The 19,473-nt window shown below is 51.2% G+C and overlaps 2 protein-coding genes across 2 annotated transcripts in view; both read right to left on the bottom strand.

Annotated features, from left to right (window-relative positions):
- Nucleotides 1-123: 123 nt before the first annotated feature.
- Nucleotides 124-7,808, bottom strand: LOC311530821 (uncharacterized protein). Its single transcript, XM_084647764.1, has 5 exons — nt 7,609-7,808; nt 4,629-4,716; nt 3,924-4,050; nt 3,238-3,351; nt 124-2,917 (listed from the first exon to the last, which is right to left on the bottom strand). Exons 2-5 carry the CDS (start codon nt 4,656-4,658, stop codon nt 1,050-1,052), a joined length of 2,139 nt encoding a protein of 712 aa, XP_084503890.1. The 5' UTR covers nt 4,659-4,716; nt 7,609-7,808; the 3' UTR covers nt 124-1,049.
- Nucleotides 7,809-13,659: 5,851 nt separating this feature from the next.
- The window catches only part of LOC311530789 (uncharacterized protein), a 40,025-nt gene continuing 34,211 nt past the window's right edge, over nt 13,660-19,473 (bottom strand). The window contains exon 4 of the mRNA XM_084647692.1: nt 13,660-19,275. Within this exon, the coding sequence (XP_084503818.1) occupies nt 16,397-19,275 (2,879 nt within the window). The 3' untranslated portion in view covers nt 13,660-16,396. The remainder of the gene's footprint in view (nt 19,276-19,473) is intronic.

Raw genomic sequence — 19,473 nt, 5'->3', positions numbered from 1 at the left:
GTACCCTAGATCTTACACCAACATCAACGCTGGCAGCCAATTCTGTAGTAAACCAACTGAAGGTTCATTAGCTAAGGAAAGGAAGTGAGAGCTACTGAGAGGATAAAGCAGGTAAAATGTACGCACAGGTGAGTCAGTTTGTAATTCCAAAGGGTGGCAGTGATATAATAAACTGACAGTTTCCCCAAAGTCTTTTCGGGGTACTCAGATTGTCTCTGGGGAGCTCCGTTTTCTATCCAGGACACTTCCCTGGAAGAGTCCAAACAGTCCAGAGGTAAAGGATCTTTCCTTGAATCCATGCTTACGGCTTCTTCTCACACAAAAAAAGGCTGACAGGGTCACTACCCACACAGGTTTTTCCTCTGATGACAGAGAGTGAGGAAGGCATTTTGATTCTTTGACCGCCGATCCTCACACACAACGCCCACTTGCTTTGAAATTAGCTCTTTTCTGTTCAAGTTCTTCATTTGCATTCCACGAGGCTTCTTCCTCGTTTCATGCGTTATTTCGTTACAGGTTTAAGAAGATCTGAGATAAAAGGATCAGGTCCTAAGAATTTTTCAAGAGATTTTTGCAGCCTCTCGTGAGCAGGCAGTCCTTGGGTGAACAATAGGCTTTTGAAGTAAGCTACTATTTCCTAAACGTCACAGGTAATTAATTACAAGGATTAACGTTAGGTAATTATCCATAAAGCAGTTCACAGACAGTTAACCACAAACTTTAAAGAGACATACAGAAAATGACATTATTACACTCAAGTTTCATCTAAATGTTAATATTTCCTGTTGATCTCTGACTTAACAGAATACAGCCCTAGACAGGAACCGTTTGTTTACATTGTTGACCTCCAACAAGATAAAGGTAAACACAGATTACTACACTTACCATCTTCTTCCAGATCGTTGACAATAAAAGTTTACATTTCAAACTTCTAGTCTATCTAACGTGGAATGGCCCTAATTACCATTTCCACACTTTTCGAACATGTCTCCAAAAGTTGAGTCTGAGTCAATTATCCTGCAAGTTTCTTAACCCTTTCTGGCCGTGTGTCACAGAAGTTTAGATCCTGTGTGGATTCTCCCATGTTTAATGAGGTGTGATCTCTGTGTGAAACTTTTCCCACAGTCCAAGCACTTATGGGGTCTCTCTCCTGTGTGGATTGCCTGATGTCTAACAAGAGCTGATCTGTTTGTGAAACTTTTCCCACAATCCAAGCAATTATGGGGTCTCTCTCCTGTGTGGATCCTCTGATGTGTTATAAGATATGATCTCTGTGTGAAACTTTTCCCACAGTCTAAGCACTTATGGGGTCTCTCTCCTGTGTGGATTGCCTGATGTTTAATAAGGTCTGACCTCCATATGAAACTCTTTCCACAGTCCAAGCACTTATGGGGTCTCTCTCCTGTATGGACTGCCTGATGTTTAACAAGGTCTGACCTCCATACAAAACTTTTTAAACAGTCTAAGCATTTATGAGGGCTCTCTCCTGTGTGAATTGCCTGATGTGTAACAAGGGCTGATGTATTTCTGAAACTTTTCCCACAGTCAAAGCACTTATGGGGTCTGTATCCTGTGTGGATTACCTGATGTTTAACAAGGTCTGACCTCTGTATGAAACTTTTCCCACAGTCCAAGCACTTATGGGGTCTGTATCCTGTGTGGATTGCCTGATGTTTAACAAGGTCTGACCTCCGTATGAAACTTTTCCCACAGTCCAAGCATTTGTAGGGTCTCTCTCCTGTGTGGATTGCCTGATGTTTAATAAGGTCTGACCGCCGTATGAAACTTTTCCCACAGTCCAAGCACTTATGGGGTCTCTCTCCTGTGTGGAATGCTTGATGTTTAACAAGGTCTGACCTCCATATGAAACTTTTTCCACAGTCTAAGCACTTATGGGATCTCTCTCCTGTGTGGATTGCCTGATGCTTAAAAAGGGCTGATCTGTCTCTGAAACTTTTGGCACAGTCTAAGCACTTAAGGGGTCTCTCTCCTGTATGGACTGCCTGATGTTTAACAAGGTCTGACCTCTGAATGAAACTTTTCTCACAGTCCAAGCACTTATGGGGTCTCTCTCCTGTGTGGATTGCCAGATGTTTAACAAGGTCTGACCTACGTATAAAGCTTTTCTCACAGTCCAAGCACTTATGCGGTCTCTCTCCTGTGTGGATTGCCTGATGTTTAACAAGGTCTGACCTCCATATGAAACTTTTTCCACAGTCCAAGCACTTATGGGGTCTCTCTCCTGTGTGGATTGCTTGATGTTGAACAAGGGCTGATCTCCATGTGAAACTTTTCCCACAGTGCAAGCACTTATGGGATCTCTCTCCTGTGTGGATTGCCTGATGTTTAACAAGGTCTGACCTCTGTATGAAACTTTTCCCACAGTCTAAGCATTTATGGGGTCTCTCCCATGTTTGGCTTATCTGATGTGTAACTTGTGCTGACTTGAAATTGAAACATTTCCAGCACTCAAGGGATTGATAGGGTTTCTCTCCTGTGTGGCTTCTCCACTGGTTATTGAGGTCTGAGCCATTACTGAAGCTTTCTCCACAGTCCAAGCATTGAAGGGGTTTCTGTCCAGTATGGATTGTCTGATGTGTCACAAGGTGTGATCTCAGAATGAATCCTTTCCCACATTCGAGGCACTGATAGGGTTTTTCTTCCTTGGGATTTGTCTGCTGGACTGTGGGATCCTTGTCTCCTCCCCAACATTTAATGGATTCATCCACTTTCTCCTTTGGGTGGTTTCCCAGCAGCCTCTCTGACGCGTGCCAATATCCCCAGGCTTCTCCCTTTTCCAAGCACTGGGAAAAATTCCCTTCAGCTCTTCCCACAAATGTCCCCTGTGGTTCCATTTCCCCAGGAACGTGCTCATGATGATTCCCCTCCTCCTCCTCACTCCCTCGTTCATCACCTGCTGGGAGAGAGACAATCCAGACAGGAGTCATTGTGCCGGGGAGAAAGAGGAATAGCACCGAGGGAAAACCCAACACGCTAATGCTGCAAAGACAGAGCAATTGGATTCTGCCTCCAAATCCCCCCCAAACACTCAGAGGGAAAGTGGGAAGGAAACTCGTGTAGCTAACAGGACGGGTGGAGAGCTGTGAGCGATATCTGCTGACTCCAGCCCTGCTCTGGGTGAGGTAAGGAAGAACTCAGGGCTTTTACTCACACCACATTTTTGGGATTCTCAACATTTTCCTTCATTAGCCAGATGGTTTCTATGTCAGTCCTCACCTGGGCGGGCGCCTCTTGAGATCTCTCTTTCCTCCGAGGCCTGGAGATCGGGCACCCACGGCTCTTCCCCTCGTTCCAGCTGGGCGATCAGCTCAGGTTTGGGCATGGGAAACCCTGCGCAGGGGGTGAAATCAGACCAGATCAGGGTGCACGGAGGGTTGAGAGAGTGTCTGTCATAAAGGGCATTCCATGTCCCGGTGCTGTGCTGGGAGAATCTGGAATCCAAGGGGACGGGAACATGTCACTGAGCCCCCTTGGTGGGGGGAGACATCTGGGGAGAACTGTTACGCCCTCACTAGCAGTTCCCAGGATCTGTGCACTTTGGGGGCTTTGCTGATGCACACACAGCTCTAGAAATAGAAATAGAAATAGAAATAGCCCTGCCTATTTCTAAACCTCCCTATGGCTGGAGTAATTCTCTGTGCGACTGAGAAACAATACAGATTGGAGAATACACGGCTTCTCCCTCTTGAAAGCTGGAGGGATGGGGATGGTTTTGCACGTCCATTAGGTCTGACACCCTTATCCCACTGGTGAGGGTATGGAGATGCAGGTCTCTCTCACACGGCAGCTGTGGATTATAGAACCCATTCCCCTTCAATCTAACTGACCAGGGAAGAACCTGACCAGATTCAGCAATGGAGGCCCTACATTTTCTAATAACTGAGGGGACGGGAATCCCTTACCCAGCGAGGTCACCGTCTCGTAGATCTCTTGCATGACGTCCCTGTAGAGGGCTCTCTGACCAGCATCCAGCAGAGCCCCCTGCCCCTGGGTGAAATACACAGCCACCTCCTTGAAGGTCACCAGCATCTGAAACAAGAGTCCCCCACTCAGCACCTGCTGCCCCAACCACAATCACACTAGTCACGGGAAAGGAAGAAAGAAAAAACAGAATCACCTCGGAAGCTCTGGGAGGACCAGAGTAGCAGAATTCCTCCCCCACCCTGCTCAGAGCAGCCCGGAGGCTTCAGGGGGTGTGGAGAAGGTGAGAGCTGCTTGTCCCTCAACAGAAGACGGAGCAGGGCAGGGTCTTCTCATTTCCCACACACCTGCCAGCCACAGGCTGATACGGGAAGCAGAGCTCTGAGCCGGGGACAGGGACAGGATTCCCGACAGCTTCCCTTCATATTTCACAGCAGCCCCTGGCTAGTCAGTTCAGGCTCCAGCACTGGGAGTCTGGAAAATGTACCCAGCCCTGCCCAAGGGGGTTGTGTACTGTTTGAGAAATAGGGGAATGTCCCGCCGCGCCCCCCCCCTCCAACTGTCAATGGGCTTGCTCAGAAAATCAGCAGGTATACCTCACCCTGTCCCCTCCCTGCTTCACCCTGTGTCTTTCCTGCCCCTCCCCCTCTACAACACCCCCCTGCAGCTCCCTGAAAATCCCCTACCTGAGCTGGCTCCATCACAACCATTTCCATTCCCTGTACCCTGGAAGACGGGACGATCTGCAGCGAAATCTGGACGTGATTCCTCAGCCTGTCAGGGCGAGAGGGGTGATGGGGGGAGGTTACAGAAGAGACTTGAGTCCATTTCACACCCCGATTCCCCCCAGGCTCCCTTCCTGCAGACACATGCTCTGGACTCTGCCATGCTGCCAGGTCAGGCCCCTCCCAGCAGAACTAAACTCACCGGGGACACTTTTAAACCCTCCCAGTAAGAGCATCCCTGCATCAAATGCTAGAAGAAGAGGAAATCGAAAGAACCACTTTGGGGGCTCCCCATGACATTATCGTGTAACCCCCTCTAAAGCTACCCCCCTTCTCTCCAGATAGTGAGGTGTTCAGCAGAGTCAGCAACTGGCTTTTCTTCTCTCAGCTCCTCCCCTTCTTCCCAGGAGAGTCACTCTGCCCTGGGGGTGCAGGGAATGGATCCAGACAGGTCTTGGACCTGGCAAACTCCCTCCCCACTTCTTGCTCCTGCTGCCCCTTCCAGTCTCTCCTTTCTCCCTTTTTATCTGCTTCCCTAGTCCTGGGAGAACTTCTGACTGCCCCATTGTCTTGAGCCTTTGCTCTCATTAGGCAGATCAGCCACTGCTAACAGGGGTTTGAACCTGGCTGTGTCCATGGGCACAGCAGCTCTGGGACTTGCAGACACACAGGGAGCCCCCTTCCCACGTAGGCCAAACTCACCAGCAGGTCCCTGAAAGGGGCCCTTTGTGCAGAGTCACTTTTCTGCCCGGCCCCAGCCCTGTCCCCCGGGTCTCTCCATCACTTGCAAGCTCCAGCTGAGGAGCTGGTGACCGAAGAGCCAGGGGCTGCCCCAGGGACTGGTTCCAGCCACTGGAAAAAGTCCCCACCTAGGCTGGGCACAGAGGGGCTTTAACAGACATCTCTCCTCTGCTGGGTATGAAGCAGCATCTCAATCTAGAGTCCCCGGTTGAACCAGGGAGCTCAACTCCACAGCGCTGATAACATGAGCAGCAAGAGACGCACACACCAGCCTCCTCCTCGTCCTTAGCAATAACCGGAGCCCTTTGGTGGCAGCAGATAAGGATGAGTCTCTCTGGTCTGCCCCTGCAGCCCCCAGGGACAGGCAGGCAGAGGCTGATCTTTTTCACGAGGAGGGTGGTGAAGCACTGGAACGGGTTACCTAAGGAGGTGGTGGAATCTCCATCCTTAGAGGTTTTTAAGGTCAGGCTTGACAGAGCCCTGGCTGAGACGATTTAGTTCGAGATTTGTCCTGCTTTGAGGAGCGGGTTGGACTAGATACCTCCTGAGGTTCCTTCCAACCCTGAGATTCTATGATCTCATTGGCCCATCCACGCTCACCTCCTGCCAGAGCTAGCAGTGACTCGGGTCTGACAATGGGTCTGGCTGAGATCTGAATCCTGCATGGAAATCAGACCAGGGCCTCGAGCAGCCCCAAACACTCAGGAGACAGACCCCAATATTATGAGTGTGTCTTTTTTATTTTTAAATCAAATCATAAATTGGAAGCAGGGTGTGCGGGGAGGGGAGGAGGCGGCCTGTGGATATTTTCCTTGTTGCTTCTGATTCCTGAGGGGACAGTCTCCTCACCTCACATGCTTGTTTGACCAGTTCCAGGAAAAAAATTGCCCATGGCTGCTGGGTGGGGAAGTCCTTCACCCTCTCCTACCCCACAGGGTGGGGAAGCTGCCCTTGTATCTCTCCCCACCCCTCTGCCTTCTCCCTCCCCCAGCTAGTCTGCACTTGCTCTCACCTTCTCCCTCCAGCCTCCCCTCCCCACATCCCCCCTTTCCCTCACAGTGCCCCCCCAATCACATCTTCCCTCATTCCCCTCAGCCCCATAATTCTCCTCCTACAGCCTGACTCCCCTGCATTACTCATTCTCCCTGCCCCCACATCCTGCCCCCTGCATTCCTATTAGCCATCTCCTGTAACCTAATGCATCCCTGTTCCCCACTCCTGCACCTCTTTAGCCTTCTCCTCCTGGAGCCCGGGTGTAAACGGGAGGCACGGCTGCCTGGGGGGCGGGAGTAAAGGTCTCTCTTACCTTCCCTCCAAGCGGTACCCTCCCTGGGAGCAGGGGCTGAAGCCTGGGAAGGGGGGCCCTGACTAGGCTGGGGTTACTGCACTGGGAGAGGCTCCTGGGGAGCAGCAGGAATGTTCCTGCCTTACAATATAAACCTCTCCTGTCTGCAGCCAGGGATTTTGCCAGGAATGGGGATTCTGCACAGCAGTGACCAGTTACTGCAGTAAGTGCCATTCACTTCCCGCTGCTGGGAATGAGGGAGCCCAATGATTACTCCCACATCACTCCAGCTCCTTTTGGGCCCTAGCCATAAACCCATTAAACTGAAACCTCCCTGCCCCAGACCCTGCTCCTCAGAGCTCCCTTGTCTCCTGACCACAGCACTATGGGGGCAGCATCCATAAAAGCCAAGTCAACGGGAGAAAAGAAAGGAGAGAATCTGATCCCAGGAAGGGGGGAGAAGGGGCATGTCTGTGGAAACCCCTGATTGTTCCAGAGAGTCCCCAGTATCAACCAGGATTCAGGGGTGAAGGGGTCCTGGTCCGAAAGAGGCTGTCCAGACACTGACTCTGTGTTTGATTCGCTCTGGGAAGAGATTGGATCAGGCAGCAGTTTAGCAGAGACGGTCTCTGGCCTTCACACGAGGCTCGCTGGCCAGCGGCTGCTCCTGGGGGAGTTTTGCACTATTGCACGCGTGCATAATGACTCAGCCATGCATATGTTTAATTTTGGGGGAAGAAAAAGCTCTCACTCCGATCTTTTCCCCCACTCCGTGGGGCTGCCCCAGCACGGCCCGGGCTGGCTCCCCCCGCCCCCAACGGGACCTGGCGGCCGCTTGCCTAGGCCCGGGGCAGGGAATCGCAGCCAGCTCCGCGGGGAGCAGCCCGGGGGTGACCGGGGGCGGGTCTCTCTTACCTTCCCTCCGAGCGGGGCCCCCCGGGGCAGGGGCCGGGCCGGGAAGGGGCCCTGGCCGGGCTGGGGGCTCTGCCCTGGGGGAGGCTCCCGGGGAGCAGCGGGCAGGGCCCGGCTGGAGGTTCCCCTCTCCCGGCTGCAGCCCGGGCTCCAGGCTCCCAGCACCAGCCGCCGGGGCGCGGGGATCTCGCCGGGAGCCAGAGTCCCCGCAGCGGCTGCGAGTCACTTCCTGGGCCGGGCCTGAGCCCCGCGATCCTCCCCCCAGAGCCGCCCCCCAGCCGCTCCTGGGTCCTAGCGATCAACCCACCGCGCTGCAGCATCCCTGTGCCCGGCTCCTGTTACACTCACAGGCTCCAAGGTCTGAAGGGCCCGTCCTGAGCATCGAGCCCAGGGGTTCTCACGGCCACATTTTTGGTGGCCTCAGAGTGCGGCCAGCAGCTCTGGCTGGTGGCCGCTCTGACACTTTTCCCTAAAACACTTAATTAACTTTAGGAAAAACCATGAGATGTGCACATAGGAAGGGGGCTGTAACATGTCTGTACCCGGACACAAGTGTCCACGGTAACAGTGTTGAGGTCAATGGGGGATGATCCCCGCAAGCGGCTCCCCATCCCTGCTGTTGCTGGCAGAGGCGCAGCCAGGGGGTTCTGCAGGCTGCCTCCGTTCCCCCTCCCCGTGGCTCTGAGACCTGCAGATGGAGCAAGAGCGGGGACATGCCGCTGCTTCCAGGAGCTGCTTGAGGGAAGTGCTGCACAGAGCCTGAATATGCCTCCCGCGCCACACACTCCTGCCCCAGCCCTGATCCCCCTCCCGCCCTCCAAACTCCTTGGTCCTAGCCCGCAGCACCCTCCAACATCCCAAACCCCTCATCCCCAGCCCGACCCCAGAGCCTGCACCTGCAACTGGATCGCTTACCCCCGCCCCCAGGACCCAGCCTTGATCCCCTTACCATCCTCCGAACCCCTTGGTCCCAGCCTCAAACCCCCTCCTGTACCCCAAATCCCTCATCCCCAACTCCACACCACAGCCTGCACCCCCAGCCAGAGCCTTCACCCCCCTCCCCCACATCACATCCAGCCCAGAGCTCCAACCCTGAACCCCTCAATTCTGGCCCCACCCCAGAACCTGCACCCACAGCCCAGAGCCCGAACCCCCTCCCACACCCAACCCCCTGCCTCAGCCTGGAGCCCCCTCCAATGTCCATCACTAAGTCTGGTAATTTTGTTAAGTTTCCATTGTGCAACATGGTGGTGCTGACCCCTACAGAGAGCTAAGCGGGGGAATGGTCCCTCTATTGTGGGGAATTTTCCTGGCTTATACACCCCACCCCAGTGGAATTGAATAGCAGAAGGATCTGAGTCCTCGCTCCCACTCCCTTCATCCAGAGGCCTGCCTGACCCCAAGGACTCCCCTTCCACTCTAGTCCCCATAACCCTGACAAGGCTGGGCTAAGGATTCCTGAGGGGCTCGACCCCCAATCTTGTTGTGATCACTCAAGACAGGGGTGACAGTGTCCCCACTGCGGGGTACTCTCTTCGCTCTGGACTCTTCCCTGGCACCTTCACTGACCATTGCACAGAGTTCAGAACAAATTAATTAAACAGCAAGTAATTTGAAAAAAAGGAAAAAAATGGGAAAGGTGAAAGGAAAACATGTCACCCCGCTCTGTGGGCATGGGGGGAACCACAACCAGCGTCTCTGAGATGTAAGGGCAGTTCCAAGTCTGCTCCTCACATGTCTCAGGCCTCCTGCCCAGGCCCTGGCTGTGCTGCAGGGATGCTGCGGGTCAGACACGTGCACTGACGGTGGCCACGTGCTTTCAGGCTCTAGGTGGCAGGACCCTTCTTCCCAGCGTCGGCCTCCTCCTGTTGGGGTTAGGCTTCCCCTCCAAGTCTGGCCTACGAGGCCCCTTGGCTGGGGGCATCTCCCTACGCTGGGCCCTCTGCCCAGGGTCCCCCTCGCTCTCTCCAGCTGCTCACCGCACCCGGCTCCGGACTGGCCCAGCCCCAGCCCCCCTCTGCCTCAGCACTGCTGCTGCTCTGTGTCCAGCCCAGCCCAGGCTGCTGCTCTCCCCTTAGCTCTGCCCTTCTCTGGCAGGCAGCTCCAGCTCACACAGAGGACGGGCTCCTGACTCCCTCATTGGCCTGCCTGCCCTGTCAACGAGGTTGACCTAGAGCATTAGCCTCTCCCCATCGGCCCTGGGGACTACTCTCAGGGCCTTGATTTCCCATTGGTCCTTCCCTTAGCTTTTGGTACTGGGAGGGAGCCAACCAAAACCCCCCCATTAAGTTTCAGTAAGGGGCCAACAGTCCCCTTACCCAGATACACACCCAAATCATTGTAATTTATTTACTGCGAGCTAGTAAGTCTGCTGCTGTGAAAAGTGATATTTGTTTGTTTGTTAATATTTTTCACAGCCTCTCAGCTAGCTATATGGGTTCCCAATTTGGTAATTTAAAAAACCCAGACACTCCAGCAGGAGTGCCGGAACCTCCCCGCCCCATCTCTTCCCCTGAGGCCCCACACCTGCCTCGCTTCTTCCCCCGGAGGCTCCTCCCCCATCCACTCATTTTACACCCTCCCTATCCAGGTCAGGAGGGACTTGCCTGTGGAGCAGGGGCTGGGAGCTGCAGCCGCCCAATGCAGGTAGGAGGCAGCCCCGGCTGAGTAGGGGCTGGTGTGGGTGATGACCCAGTGCCTCCCCACCTGCAGTAACTCGACTTTGGGTGGCCAGTCAGTAGATCTGACCGGACAATGTCAGGTTCCCTTTTTAACTGGACTTTCTGCTCAAAAACCGGGCAATTGGCCACCCTATCATCAGCACCCAATGTGCAATAAGTGCTGGGTACATGTCAGGGACAACTTCTGCTTTCTTATGGTGGGGGAAGTAACCATGGGACAGTCGGGTTAGACTCAGTTCTGACCAGCAGGGAGGAATTTGTTGGTCTAGATGAAATTACTATAAGGTGGGTGCACAACTGGTTGAAAGACTGTACTCAGAGTAGTTATTAATGGTCTGGTGTCAACCTGGCAGGGGAGTGATGGAGGGGGAGCCCCAGGTGGCTTTCCCACACTCCCAGCAGGGAACGGGGAGTTGAAAAGCCGCAGGTGCCTTCCCCCGCTCTTTACGGAAAACAGGGAGTGGTGGGCAGGCAGCCCACTAAGAGCCTGTGGGGCAGCTAGGCCCCTGGGAGGGAGCCATAGGCGCCAACTCCATGGGTGCTCTGGGACTGGAGGGCCACCGGGAAAAAATTATCAAGTGCTCCGCACCCACCAGCAGCCAAGCTCCCTGCTCCTCGCCTCCTTCTCCCCACCCCCAGTGCCCCACATCCCAGCTCCTCCCCCTCCCAGCGCTCCCTGCCCCCTGCCGCCTTACAGCTCTTTGGTGGCGCTTAGAACTTTACAGGAAGGACCAGCTAGGACCACTTCCCTCAATTCAGTGATGCTCCTATTGTCTTTCAAGCGATCTTGCTACTGTGAGTAGAGATGAGGAAGGGGATGTGGCCAGAGGCTTTCCCCCCCTTCTTATGCTCACAGCCTTTCTAGTGGAAAAGTCTTTGCTGGGTCATGGCGTCAGGCAACTCCATGGCGTATGTGAGCTCCAAAACCGTCCTTCGGATGAATTGTAAATTTCTTTGTTTACCCCCTTCTTCCTTTTGGTGGACAGACAGATAAGAGTTTTCTAACACAGATGGTCAGATCTTTCTCGTCTCTGAGGAGTTAGTCTGTGGGCGTTCCCCAGAACGACGACATATTTCAGCAACAAATAGGGTTACCATAAGTCCGGGTTTTCCCGCAGAGCCTCTTTTTTGAACCTGCTTTCTCTGTCCAAGCGGGATTTTCCTATAACAGCAAATGTCCAGGGGTTCTGCAGAGCAGATGGGCTGCAGCTCAGAAATGGCACTGATTGGTCAGCTTCCCAACTGGTCTAGTTCCTGGCATCCACAGCTGATTGGTCCATTCCCCTACATCTGCAGCCGATTGATTGCTGCCGGATCCCTCCCACCCAGGCCCCAGCCCTGGGCAGGTGGTCCCACAGGTAGGTGCTGACGGACGGCTGTCGCTGCGTTCTGGGCTTGTGTCAATGCCCTGCCACTGTGACAGTGACCGACACTGCCCTCACCTCGTGAATACCCCCACCACACCCCCTCCAGCACCCAGAACTCTACCCCCCCCCAGGCTCCCACCCCTCATCAGTGTCCTCTTTTTGGGCACCTGGAATATGGTCACCCTAGTAACAAACATACAGTAAAATCTCACCATTCTACATGCACTGGTGGTACATACATTTCGATGGCATAATATTCAGCTGATCGTGAGTTTTCCAGTGATCCCTCACCAGGCACTCTTTGTACACTATATATCATAACCATAGGCAAGTGGTGAACATGGGGCACAAGGGGTTAGTCACGAGGGATCAGTGTGGCGTGAGTGGGGCAAAGAGAATCTTTGTCATCACAACTCAGGACACTGGGGTACAGGGGGAGGGGGTGATCAGCTGGGCTGTCAGGTTCCTCATTTCCCTCTGGCCTCAGTGATGGGGGTCGGCCTGACTTAAAGGCTGCCCAGGCCTGTTGACATCCCCGGCTCCTTTCTTGCCTGAGCCCAACCTCGGCATCTCAGCAATAAGGAGGCACAGCCCCCTCGTGTCATTCATGGTCCTTTAGATTTCAGGGACAGCTTCACACGACACTCACAGGCCAAAGTCTAGTCGCTCTCTGGCTCTAATGCAGCGAATTCACAGTTCTCAGCCTCAGCCGTCTGGCTTTGAGGAGCAAACCCAGCAGTTTCCCAGCTCTGTTTCCCCTCGTTTTTCCCCCTCCAAACTGTATCTCACATCACTGCAGGGATCAGGCAGTAACTTCATTCCTCTGTCTCCCGCACTGTGAATCTAGCTTGCACCATCAGTGGTTGTTTTGAGAGATACTGATCACTGTCATTGTTCAAACCACACACAAAAATCTCATGACAAAGGGTCAGATAAAGATTAAAATAACAAAATCTAAAAAAGGCCTATTCTGGCAAATGGTCATTTGTCTCGTGAAGTCCTCAATATATCTGAGCTACATCCTGTCAAACTAAATATTAACGTATGTGACCAAACAGCCTTCACGAAGAGAGAAAAACCCACAATCCAGGGTGGGCTATAACACACTTTCATGTTCATAAAGTGAAATCTCAGAGAATCCTTTAAGACACAAAATCAGGAAAATAAATGTACCCAGTTTCTTCTGTAGTGGCTAAACCAGCTTCACTCCTCGCCTCCGTATTTGGTTGTATTAGTTGCAAAAGTTTTAGCATCATTATACTAAAAGAAAGAGAAAGAAAGACAAATCTTCCCATCTACAAATGATCTGGACTAGCTTAGAAAAAGCTGGGAACTAATTTCACCCATAGGTGTAAACAGGGCTATAGGATCTGAAAGGCCAAACTGTGCTTTAGGTTCAATGGGATTTCCCCGCCCACTCGTAGGTCTCTGACCCTTTCTTCTCCAGCCCTCTGGAGTCTGACTTAGGATCATAGACATCAAAACTGTGATTCCTAAGCTTGGAGAGCCAGGGATATGGTGGTAAGTGACACCGTGAGAGACAGAGGGGTAGAATGAGGAGAAGATAAAACTGACAGGTTGGATCACAGAACCCCCCTTGGGAACTGCCAACTGATGTGCCAAGACAACTTCGGCCCCTGCTTTCCCTGCCAGCTTGGGACTCCAGCACCCTGTCTTGTGGAGCCAGACACGCCAGTCTGCTCCAGCACAGACCCAGGGTCTGCTCCAACACAGACCCACATGTCCCAAAGCTGCAGACTTAACTGAAAGCAGCGTAAGAAGTGTTCCTGTCTTTAACACTCAGATGCCCAACTCCCAATGGGGTCCAAACCCCAAATAAATCCGTTTTACCCTGTATAAAGCTTTTACCCTGTATAAAGCTTATACAGGGTAAACTCATAAATTGTTCGCCCTCTATAACACTGATACATATGCACAGCTGTTTGCCCCTCCCCCCAGGTATTAATACATACTCCGGGTTAATTAATAAGTAAAAAGTGATTTTATTAACTACAGAAAGTAGGATTTAAGTGGTTCCAAGTAGTAACAGACAGAACAAAGTGAATTACCAGGCAAAATAAAATAGAACACGCAAGTCTATGTCTAACACAGTAATAAAACTGAATACAGATAAAATCTCACCCTCTGAGATGTTTCAGTAAGTTTCTTTCACAGACTGGACGCCTTCCTAGTCTGGGCACAATCCTTTCCCCTGGTCCAGCCCTTGTGCCAGCTCAGGTGGTAGCTAGGGGATTTCTCATGATGGCCGCCCCCTTTGTTCTGTTCCACCCTCTTCTATATCTTTTGCATAAGGTGGGAATCCTTTGTCCCTCTGGGTTCCCACCCCTCCTCAATGGAAAAGCACCAGGTTAAAGATGGATTCCAGTTCAGGTGACATAATCACATGTCACTGTAAGACTTCATTACCCACTTGCCAGCACACACATATACAGGGAGACTTCCAAGTAAAACAGAGCCATCTACAGTCAATTGTCCTGGTTAATGGGGGCCATTAAGATTCCAAACCACCATTAATGGCCCCCACTTTGCATAACTACAATAGGACCTCAGAGTTATATTTCATATGTCTAGTTTCAGATACAAGAGTGACACATTTATACAAATAGGATGACCACACTCAGTAGATTATAAACTTTGTAATGATACCTTACAAGAGACCTTTTGCATGAAGCATATTCCAGTTACATTATATTCACACTCATAAGCATATTTTTAAAAAATCACATAGAGTGCAACATCACACTGTCCATTGCTGGGACAGAGGCTGCTATGTGGAGAGTGGAGGGGGATGGTGCTGGGGGAACAAGGGAATCCCTCAGACTCACCCCATCGCCCTGAAATAGCACAGAAGCTAAAACACCACATTTTACTGTCCCTGCTCCCACTTTTTTAGCATCTAGTTAATTCTGGTGCATAAGGCAGAAAATGTACAAACACTAAATGCTTTTCAGCAGGGCCTGGAGTAATGTGAGACTATCTGGGAATGAGAAAATCCAGCCCCACAGGGGGAACTCAGGGACTAATGATCACTCTGCGAATGGGAGGGGGTCAGAACACATAAGTAAGGGTACGATTTTGTTATGGATTTGCAGAAGTCACAGAATCTGTGACTTCCACAGACCTCTGTGACTTCAGTCCATGGTGGCTCGGAGCTGCGGGGTTCCCCTGCTGCGTGCAGTAGCAAAGAGCTGCCCCCTGGAGCTCTAAGCTGCTGCAGGCCGTGGGAGTACCCCGCAGCACCCAGCTGCCAGGAGTGGCCACCAGATCTATGAGTCACTGTGGGGGGCAAGGCCCCCCCACAGTTCCCAACTGCCCTGGGCTGCAGGGGCCCCAGAGCTCTGAAACACGGGAGTCAGGAGGCCCATGTAGCTGCAACCAGGGCCCCCACATCTGCCTGGCTGCCATGGGACCCCAGAGTCCCAGGAGCAATGGGTGCTGCAGACTTCTTCCTCCCCATTTTGTCACGGATATTATTAGTAAATGTCACAGATAGGTCACGGGCTTCTGTGAATATTTCTTTATTGCCCGTCACCTGTCTGTGACTTTTAGTAAAAATATCCATGACAAAATCTCAGCCTTACACATAAGATGCTCAGGGTGAGGTTACACTAGAAAATCTGGTGGAGGGTCACAGAGATGCTCTGGCTAATCCCAACCACATTTCCTAGCATAGATAAATGCTCGGAAGCAGAGGTGGGATCTCTCGGCCTTCCCCAAATGGCTCTGTGGGAATCAGCCCCTCCCAGTGGTGCTGTCTGAATGCAGCGGGGGCAGGGAGATGGGGCAGAATGGGAGAGTGAGGAGAGGCAGCACCTCTCTACCCCTGTGCTCTTCCTCGCCTCTTATCCCATGATCCCCAAACGCTCGGTGATCCAGCACCCAGCTCCCCCTGCTTCCCAGCTCCCCCAGCCCCAACCATTCAATCCCCAGTTCCCTCCCCAAAACCCATCCTCCTGGTCCCTCAATATTTGATCCCCAGAGCCCAGCGCCCTGGGGGATTTGGGGAGGGGAGGAGTTACTAACCCCCAGGGACTCTCCCCCTGCAGGGAACAGGTCCAGGTAAGTCGGGGAGCCCAGCCCAGGGGCTGGTGGAAGATGGGGGGTGGGGACAGGGGTCTAAAATGAAGGTGGAGCCTGGCCCAAGTGTCCTTCTCTTCATTTCTATGTCAGGGGGATCCCGACTGGGAGAGGAAGGGAGGGGGGGAACTTCAGCCAGGCAGAGGGAGCATCTGCAGGAGTTTCTCTCTCTTCTTCCCCCACCTTTGGCCCATCAGCTCAGCAGCCAGGGCTGTAGCAGGGAGGAGGTGCTGATCGGGGCCTCTCCTCTGCCTGGGGTTTGCTTAGACCAGGCAGAGCCAGAGGGTCACTGACCAGCTGCTGCTCAGCTGCTGCTGTATCCTCACCCCAGCGATGGGTAGCTGGGTCCTTGGGAGCCAAATGTCCCTGTGTGTGGGAATGAGGAAATGGGTTTGTCACCATGGCCAGCCCTTGTCAGGGCACTCAGAGAATTTCCCTGCTGTGAGGAGGAGTCTCTGATGTCAGCTCCACTTGGAGCATTTTTCACACTGAGAACATCTCAGAGGTTTCTCCCTGTGCGGATTTGTGGATCCCTGATACTCCTGGAGCACCAAATGAAGCTTCCCCCACATTGAAGGTCTCTCTGTTGTGTTGATCACTGATGTGTGAAGTCAAATTGAATCTTTTCCTGCAGACAAGCTATTTCTAGGGTCTCTCACCTTTGTGGATTTTCTGATGTTTGGTGAGCTCTGAGCTCTTATTGAAGCTTTCCCCACAGTCAAGGCATTTATAACGTCTCTCTCCTGTGTGGATTCTCCCATGCTGAGTAAGGTTTGAGCGCTGACTGAAAGTTTTCCCACAGTCCAGGCATTTATGGGGTTTCTCTCCTGTGTGAGTTTTGTGATGTGTATTAAGGGTTGATTTTAAACTGAAACTTTTCCCACACTCAAGGCATTTATAGGGTTTTTCTCCTGTGTGGATTCTCTCATGTTTAGTAAGGGATGAACTTTCCATAAAACTTTTCCCACACTCAGGGCATCCATAGGGTCTCTCTCCTGTGTGAACTCTCTGGTGTATAGTAAGATGTGAATTCTGAATAAAACTTTTCCCACACTGAAGGCATTTAAAGGGTCTCTCTCCTGTGTGGATTGCTTGATGTCTAGTAAGTTTTGAGTTATGAATAAAACTTTTCCCACAGTGGAGGCATTTATAGGGTTTGTCACCTGTGTGGATTCTCTGATGCTTAATAAGGACTGAGTGCTGAATGAAACTTTTCTCACACTCAAGGCATTTATAGGGTCTTTCTCCTGTGTGGATTCTCCCATGCTTAGTAAGGGATGAACTTTCCATAAAACTTTTCCCACACTCAAGGCATTTGTAGGGTCTTTCTCCCATGTGGATTTGCCCATGTTTAATAAGGGATGAACTTTCCATAAAACTTTTCCCACACTCAAGGCATCTGAAGGGTCTCTCCCCTGTGTGGATTCTCCCATGCTGAGTAAGGTGTGAGCGTTGACTGAAAGTTTTCCCACAGTCAAGGCATTTATGGGGTCTTTCTCCTGTGTGGATTCTCCCATGTTTAATAAGGGATGAACTTTCCATAAAACTTTTCCCACACTCAAGGCATCCATAGGGTCTCTCCCCTGTGTGGATTCTCCCATGTTGAGTAAGGTGTGAGCGCTGACTGAAAGTTTTCCCACAGTCAAGGCATTTATATGGTCTCTCTCCTGTGTGGATCCTCCTATGTTTCATAAGGGATGAACTTTCCATAAAACTTTTCCCACACTCCAGGCATTTATAAGGTCTCTCTCCTGTGTGGGTTCTCTGATGTGTAGTAAGCTTTGAGTTATGAATAAAAGTTTTCCCACACTCCAGGCATTTATAAGGTCTCTCTCCTGTGTGGGTTCTTTGATGTGTAGTAAGATGTGACTTCTGAATAAAACTTTTCCCACACTCAAGGCATCCATAGGGTCTCTCTCCTGTGTGGGTTCTCTGATGTTTAGTAAGCTTTGAGTTATGAATAAAATTTTTCCCACACTGCAGGCATTTAAAAGGTCTCTCTCCTGTGTGGGTTCTCTGATGTGTAGTAAGCTTTGAGTTATGGATATAAGTTTTCCCACACTTCAGGCATTTAAAGGGTCTCTCTCCTGTGTGGGTTCTCTGGTGTATAGTAAGTTGTGACTTCTGAATGAAATTTTTCCCACACACCAAGCATTTATGGGGTCTTTCTCCTGTGTGGATTGCCTGATGTCTAGTAAGTTTTGTTCTGTCAGCAAAACTTTTCCCACAGTCAAGGCATTTATACGGTTTGTCACCAGTGTGGATTCTCTGATGCTTAATAAGGACTGAGTGATGAATGAAATTTTTCCCACACTCAAAGCATTTATATGGTCTCTCTCCTGTGTGGATTCTCCTATGTTTAATAAGGTATGAGCTCTGACCAAAAGTTTTCCCACAGACCAAGCATTTATATGGTTTCTCTCTGGTGTGGGTTCTCTCATGTTTAATAAGGTTCCATCGTGCATAGAAAACTCTCTCACACTGAAGGCATTTATAGTGTCTCTCTCTTGTCTTCAGACATGGATGTCTAATAAAGTTTGAGTGATGAATGAAACTTTTACCACACTGAAGGCATTTATATGGTCTCTCTCCCGTGTGGATTTTCCTATGTTCAATAAGGTGTGAGCGCTGACGGAAAGTTTTCCCACAGTCCAAGCATTTATGGGGTTTCTCTCCTGTGTGAGTTTTCTGATGTGTATTAAGGGTTGATTTCAAATTGAAACTTTTCCCACATGCAAGGCATTCATAAGGTCTTTCTCCTGTGTGGATTCTCTGATGTGCAGTGAGGTGTGAACTTTCAATAAAACCTTTCCCACACTCGAGGCATTTATAGGGTCTTTCTCCAGTGTGGATTCTCTGATGTGCAGTAAGGTTTGAACTCTGACTAAAACTTTTCCCACATTCAAGGCACTTATATGGTCTCTCTCCTGTGTGCAGTCTTTGGTGTACAATAAGACATGGTTTCTTACTGAAGCTTTTCCCACAGACTAAGCATTTATAGGGCTTCTCTCCTGTGTGGGATCTGTGGTGTGCCATAAGCGGTGATCTCTGGCTAAATCTTTTTCCACACTCCAGGCATTTATAGGGTTTCTGTCCTATGTGCAGTCTCTGGTGCATAATAAAGTTTGACTTCTCACGGAAGCTTTCCCCATAGTCTAGGCATTTATAGGACTTCTCTCCTGTGTGGGTTCTCCAATGTTTAATAAGGCTTGCACTGAAATGGAAACTTTTCCCACAGTCAAGGCATTTGTAAGGTTTCTCTTCACTGTGACTTTTCTGCTGGACTGTGGTTTCCTTGGGATCCTTGCATCCTCCGCCACGGTCAATGGATTCATCAAGTTTCTTCCTGGGATAGTTTCCCAGCTGCATCGGTGATCTGTGTCGATCTCCCCAGGCATTTCCCTGTTCCAAGCACTGGGAAAAATTCCCTTCAGCTCTTCTCAAAACTATCTCCTGCGATTCCACTTTCCCAGAACCTTCCTCCTGCTGATTCTGCTCCTTGTTCTCACTCACTGTCCTATCACCTGCTGGGAGAGAGAGAACCCAGACAGGAGTCACTGCCTGTGCCGGGAGAAAGGACAGAAAGGGGAATAGCAAAGAGGGAAAACACAACACAGTGACTGTTGGGGAGATGGAGACACTGGATTCTGCCTCCACATCCCACCCAAACACTCCCAGGGAAGGAAAGTCAGGGAGGAAATTCCTGACAGCTAACAGGATGG

The sequence above is a fragment of the Lepidochelys olivacea genome (genome assembly GCF_965140295.1).
Source record: "Lepidochelys olivacea isolate rLepOli2 genome assembly, chromosome: 14".
NCBI classification, from domain to species: Eukaryota; Metazoa; Chordata; order Testudines; family Cheloniidae; genus Lepidochelys; species Lepidochelys olivacea.
The sequence above is the reverse complement of the archived record's forward strand: the minus strand, read 5'-3'. Positions and strand labels throughout refer to the sequence as shown.